General features: G+C 46.8%; 1 protein-coding gene and 1 pseudogene across 1 annotated transcript; one reads left to right on the top strand and one right to left on the bottom strand.

Annotated features, from left to right (window-relative positions):
- Positions 1 to 211: 211 nt before the first annotated feature.
- Positions 212 to 1,688, top strand: LOC135395644 (putative nuclease HARBI1; annotated as a pseudogene).
- Positions 1,689 to 2,952: 1,264 nt separating this feature from the next.
- LOC135395642 (nuclear apoptosis-inducing factor 1-like) lies at positions 2,953 to 4,398 on the bottom strand. Its single transcript, XM_064626739.1, has 6 exons — positions 4,104 to 4,398; positions 3,824 to 3,973; positions 3,719 to 3,757; positions 3,583 to 3,630; positions 3,456 to 3,521; positions 2,953 to 3,155 (listed from the first exon to the last, which is right to left on the bottom strand). The coding sequence occupies exons 1-6, from the start codon at positions 4,396 to 4,398 to the stop codon at positions 2,953 to 2,955; spliced, it is 801 nt and encodes a 266-aa protein (XP_064482809.1).
- Positions 4,399 to 6,595: the final 2,197 nt, after the last annotated feature.

Here is a 6,595-nt window from a genome sequence, read left to right as displayed (position 1 = left end):
AATATGTTCACTTCCACCTTCTTTGTACGAGAGATATGTGGAAAGTTCCAGGGGCCGGATTCACAAAAGCATCTTACGATAAAATTTCTCGCAAGCCTGTCGTAAGGAAAAGTTACAACAAATAGCGGATTCACGAAGCGCGCGCGTCGTAAACTTCTTGCAAGTTACAACGAAATCCTAAGAGAGCCACCGAGCAGTCTTACGAGCAAAGATGGCGGCGTACCTAGCAGCCGTGGAGATTGAGTCAAGGAGGACTTCGAACCGTGAACGCGTTTTCAAGACAAGGACAGTGCTGGAAAGCATACCGGATAGCCATCTCCTACGATACTATCGTCTCCCACGCGCTTCAGTACAAAGCCTGTGCGACATACTGGCTCCAGCCTTACGGCGTCCAACAGCACGGTGCCATGCGATACCAGTAGATGTGCAAGTGCTTGCGGCGCTTCGCTTCTACGCCAGCGGGAGTTTCCAGTCAGTCGTCGGGGATGTGGCGTCTGTCAGCCAGAGCAGCACATCCCGTATAGTTAATGGGGTGACGAAAGCGATCGTCGAACTGGCCAACGAGCAAATAAGGTTCCCACGAACATCGCCTGAAGTCCTCAAAACAACTTTAGGTAATTTTCGAAACTCTTGTTCAGTAACGACATGCTTGATATGCACAGCTACACACATGTGCACTTCATTTTTGCGAAGGATGTAAATTATTGCAAAAAAGTTGTGTCTCTCTAATATGTTTGAACGACCCACAAGCATCACAGCACACGCATGATCGTACAGAAATATATTACTTCTAACATCACCTTCGCCCATTTCTAATGTGACCTTCTATTGATGTCCTCAGGGTTCCTCGACATTGCCGGGTTTCCAAAGGTTCTTGGGTGCATCGATTGTACACACGTGTGCGTCAAACCTCCTAAGCGTGAGCTCCGTGCAGCCTATCGCAACAGGAAGGGCCTCTATTCAGTGAATGTGCAAGCAGTATGCAATGCAGATTGCGAAATTACACAACTCACTGCTAGGTGGCCAGGAAGCACCCACGACAGCTTTATTTGGTCTATGTGCAACTTGCACGACGAGTTTAAGGAAGGCAGAATGCCTGAAGGATGGCTTCTAGGTAAGCGCATTTCAGTAGGTATCACATTAAATGATTATGCTTATCCTTACTACTAGGTGACTCAGGTTACCCTGCACAGCCATGGCTGCTGACACCTTTCCAGGCACCGTCAACTACCGCAGAAGAGAAGTACAATAAGGCTCATCGCACAACCCGACAAGTTATTGAGCGTACCTTTGGCGTGCTGAAAAGCAGGTTTCGCTGTCTTGACAAGTCGGGAGGGTGCCTTCTATACCCTCTGAAGTCATGCTGCAGCATCACTGTGGCCTGCAGTGTCCTGCATAACTACTGCATCCGCCACAATATTACCTTGATTGACCCTGTTGGTAAGTTTTAACATACAACGTAACTTTTGTGCAAGCAACACAGTGCTGATGCTTTGATCCCTTCACAGAAGCAGCATCCTTTGGCTGTGTGTGTAAAAGTGTAGCATAATGATACCTTTACATACAGCACTGCGTGTGCCATACTCCTTCCAGAGATACAAGAAGAAGAGCCACAGGAGTCAGGAATGCGAGACATGCCTTCCGGGGTTTCAGTACGAGACTGCCTGGTGGCACGGGTCTTCACATAGCTCAAGAAATGTTCAACAGCTGCCAGAGTGTCCCATCGTACAGTGAACTCTATTTTTGCAGCATTCCCACCCCACTGGCTGGAGGTATTTCCAGGATGTGGCACAGCAGAGAAAGACTTTGAAACCTTTCCGTCGATTATAAATGGAGCCTGAAGTTTTGAGAATTTAACCCGTTTCTTCCTTGAATTGAACATTGCCTCTCTAGGGTGCAACTTGGTCGTTACCCAGCAAATTGCCCTTACTAAACTGTCTGTAGGAATGCACACTAGCTAGTTTAGCAACAAATGCAATCATATCACCATTTGTACCAAGCCAGTACAGTTCATGTGAGTAGTAGGGTCTCATTTCTCCTCGAATTTAGCATACTGGAAGTTCTTCCACCTCAATTCACATGAAGTTAGAGTACATGTTCATTTCCCCAATTTTTGTCCTCCAAATCTGAAAAAAAAAAAATTTCCTGAAAACTTCAGGCTCTAGTTATAAATGATATGAAGTCTCTCGTGCACTAATTCCTGTGGACATTCTTCTCACCAACTGACATCATCTCACCTAATGAGATGTTGCTAGACTAACTTATTCACCCTCCCTTTGCAGTGCTGTCCCCTCTTGGTTTGTGCAGTCACGCGATTATACACATGCTAAAAGAAGTGACTTCAAGTAAATGGATGGTAGCTTTATACATGGCTGGACTGTACAGAATATATACAGCTTGTACAAAGTACTACTCCCAATGTTGCAGCAACAGTTTCAAGCTGCAGGGCAGCAGTGGGTCTCACTAGTGGGGGCACCCTGGACAGGCACTGGCTGACAGTGTCGGTCATTGCACTCTTAGCAGATGGCATCCCGGCATGTAGGAGGGAAAGATGCATAGGGAGCAGGGGAGGTATGTTTCTTTGCTTGTGGCTTTTGGTAAACGATGTGTGCCTTATTCAATCTCACATGGAGGATATCTTTGAATCAGAAGTTGATAAAAGACCAGTAACAAATATAGCTTTCAATTTTATGTAGCAATATTACCTACCACTTTAATCCCATGTTAGGATCAATTACATACTTGCAAAGATCAGTTACCGAAAGCCACAAGCAAAGAAACTTGCTGGTCTCTATGTGTTTTTCCTTCCTCCATGCTGAGATACCATCTGCCAAGAGTGGAATACCCAACACTCCCGGCCATTACTTGTCCTAAGTGCCCCCACTGGGGCGGCCCTACTCCTGTTCCGCTGCTAAAACTGTGTTAGTCTTTGCTGTGTGAGTAGTAGTACATTTACAATGTAACATTTTCATCTATGTTTCTGTTGTTTACTTGGGCAGCTCCTGCAGGAAGCGTCTTTACACCATATTTGTACTCTTGGATGGCTAAAATCCTGCCCAATATGTCGACTAGTGCTGCAAGGTGTCCCTCAATCTTTCGCTGGGTTTGTGCAATGTCCTCTGCGCTGCTGACCCTCGACGTGGAACGGGAAGCACCTGAATAAAAAAAAAAAATCCTATATAATGCAATAAGAGAAGATATGGATCATGTTGGTGCGGAAAAATTCAGTATGCCGAGCTTCCACCTTCGAATATCACAGTTCGGTTAATGATGATGTTGGCATCCTATGTATAATATTTTTGTTAGAATGGCATTTTCGTAAGCATCTGTGATATGTGTGCGAAATAAATTCCGTTCCTGCTATTGGTCTCCTCCCTGCCTCGGCATCGAATACATCTCAGTATTACACCTACCAGACAGTGTGACGTGCAGGCATACTATGTAATTATGCTAACCTCTGTGATGTGCAGTCAAAGGCGTAGCAGTGTCTGTTTGGTGCACCCTTGCCTCTTCCTCAGGTGCTGCATATACAGACATCACACAAATGAATGGTGGGTACAGTGCACACTTTAGATTACATACCTTCAACGGGATCAGACAAAACTGATCCAGTAGTAGAAGAGGTGGAGCCTGCAAAAAGGACACGTGAGGTGTAGAGAATGTACGACGAATGCGTGTATGAGCGGTCACTCACAAGCCGCATAGGCACGTCACTTACCCCTGCGCTGCGTGTCGTCGTAGTCGAGTACGACGTTAGCTAAAACACACAGTACAGAAAAACCATGTTAGGTGGTGAAACGTCCATCTAACAAAAGCAACTTACGTCCTCCTACCCCAATGTCGAAGCTGCCGTCGATGCCGGCAACTGTGCTCGCGTCCAAAGTGCCAACCACTCGTTCCTCAAGTGGTGTAAGGGGCGGCACGTCGGCGGCACCACCTCCAGTCCTTCCGAGACTGCGAATAACGCTTGCTCCTGTTTAACAAAGCACGAGTTGTAAACCGAAACTATTGCATATTCAAAAGCATGCCTCACCGACGTACCTCCGCAAGCTGTACACATCACTGTCGCTATACGTATATACGGTCAACGAATGAATCCTTACCTTTTTTCTTGTTGGCGCTTTTGTAGTCCGTCCACTTTTTTTTAACCTCTGCCGTCGTCCGTTTGATTCCTGACACAGCGAAGACGCTCTCGGTTATCCCTTCCCATGCCTTGTTCTTCGCAAGGGATCCTTGTGGGCCATCACCAGTGGCATCGATGATTGTTTTCTTCGCTTGATACCCCGCTACCAGGGCTTCAATTTCCCGTTCAGTAAAATTCGGCCGCCGAGCGCGTTTCGCAGGAGGTCCCGCTGTCCCCGTACTACCATTACCGCCATTACCGGCACTGTACATCATGACAACTAACGTAAGTTAGCTTTACAACAAAGCACGTGAGGGAGACGGGCTCTCATTGGTAGAATAAGTCAAGTTGCTATAGCAATAGCATACTCTCGGACACCGCCGTTCTTGTGTCGCTGTTGAATGTGACCGGAAACCACCCACTCGCCTACTTGCGTGATTGAATGCTTCTCTCTCCACAACGATCGCGCTGTGAATCCACTTTACGACTTTCTCTTACGCGCTTCGTAAACAGCGACATCGTACCGAATCTTACGCTCGTCTTTGTGAATCCGGCCCCTGATGTGCATGAGGACAGCTATAGCATCATGCATTGGACGTTAACGTCCTGGGGTCGGATTCACAAAGAGCTCGTGCGACGGAATCTGTCGTATCTCCGTCGTACGGGAAACTTACGATGAAATGTAGATTCACGAAGGGCGCGCGTCGCAAAATCTTCGCAGCTTACGGCGGAATCCTGCGAGAGCTCCCGAGCAGTCTTACGAAGAAAGATGGCGGCGTATTTGGCAGCGGTGGATTTGGAGACGGCAAACAGGGACTCCGCAATACGCGCCAACGCATTGCACTTTGCAACAGAACATTCGAGACAATCCTCGAAGTGACATTGAGGCACTTTTTTGCTTGGTAACCTTCAACAAATGCTTGAACTCTGTCCTCCGTAAAATCGGGTCGCAGGGATTTTTCAAGCATCCCCTACACCCCCGCTAAGACACCCCCAACACCCCTCCAATTTGTCTGCAAGAAAGTCAAAAGAAGCCATAAAAGCTGCAAAACTGGGTGCCACACACCGCTTACAAAGCATCCTCACCCACCCCCTCCCCGAGACGAACATACTGGGAATATATTTGCTGTGTCATCGAACGCGTTTCGCCTGTGATTGCATGTCATCCATTATGGCTACCGAAAGATCGAGAGCACGTGCAGCAGCAAAACATTTGGGGACGAACAACTTCGTCTTCTTCTAACGGGACGACTCTTATTGGTGCGATTACAAATTTTCGTCATCGTTACCATAGCGAAAACATAGTCTCGCACCCTTTGGCTGTTTCTCTCCGAGGTGCATGTGACAGGAAGCGAGCAACTTCCTCTTCCTCGTCAAAGGGTGTACCCTCTCCACCACGATAGCTTTGTGAATCGCGCTTACGACGCCGTCGTACGCGCGTCCCAGGCTACGACGTCTTAGCGCATCTTAGCGTAACTTACGATCGCGTTTGTGAATCCGACCCCTGGGCCCCACCTGTATTTGCTGGAATTTGTACATTATCCTTTCGTACTTATTCAGTACATGGACTGTCATACTGGTTATTTGGCACATTATTCTGTCGTGGGTATTTATGATGAAAGATAGAAGTCACTGAAAAGTCACTGTGTTCCAGTGACAATTCCTCAGCACATCAATTGTCTCATGTGGGTATTCATACTGTTTACAACGGCATGGCGCATTTACCTGTGACAAAAGAAAGCAAGCCCCCACCTGGTCTCCTGTGTCCTTTGTTGCACGCATGTCGCTAGTGTTGATTCTTCTCTGTTTACAAATTGTTTATGAGTTTTTGCTCTTGGATTTGCTTTCAACAACGATTGTGATATTCCGCGGCTCGACATCGCGATGGAAGGAACGCGCAGCGCGAGCGCCCGGCCCATGCTATACGTAATGGTCACGTACCAGGTGACGTCATTATGACGGAATTTGTAGTTTGCCCCGTAACGGATGGATGGCGCTGATGGTCTTTATCAGTCTTGGGTAGTAACTAAGTTACTTTTAACTTGTAACTGTAACTAGTTACTTTTAACTTGTAACTGTAACTAGTTACTTTTGGGGGTAACTAGTTACAGTAACTAGTTACATTTCCAGAGAAGTAGCTTTTAACTGTAACTAGTTACTATTTCTGTGAAAGTAACTGCAAAATGTAACTAGTTACTCAAATAAATGTCATTCCTTTTTTTCTTTACTCTACCTTCCCCTACTTCCCCCTAACAGTGTCTTCCTTCCTTTTATCCGTAATCAGTATGTGCCCCGTGCCTTGGGCTCTTGACCAAGCGGGGAATTCCAGCTTTGCGAACAGAAATTAGTTGAAGTTAGTGACCTTCAACTGTCGGAGTGAGTCATATGTGAGGAATAGTGTCACTGCCCTAGCACGGGATCCCGCCTCCTTTGGATATGTACAAGGGAATGATTATGCACAAAGAGAAACTT

This window comes from Ornithodoros turicata, chromosome 5 (genome assembly GCF_037126465.1).
Source record: "Ornithodoros turicata isolate Travis chromosome 5, ASM3712646v1, whole genome shotgun sequence".
NCBI lineage: Eukaryota > Metazoa > Arthropoda > Arachnida > Ixodida > Argasidae > Ornithodoros > Ornithodoros turicata.
The sequence above is the reverse complement of the archived record's forward strand: the minus strand, read 5'-3'. Positions and strand labels throughout refer to the sequence as shown.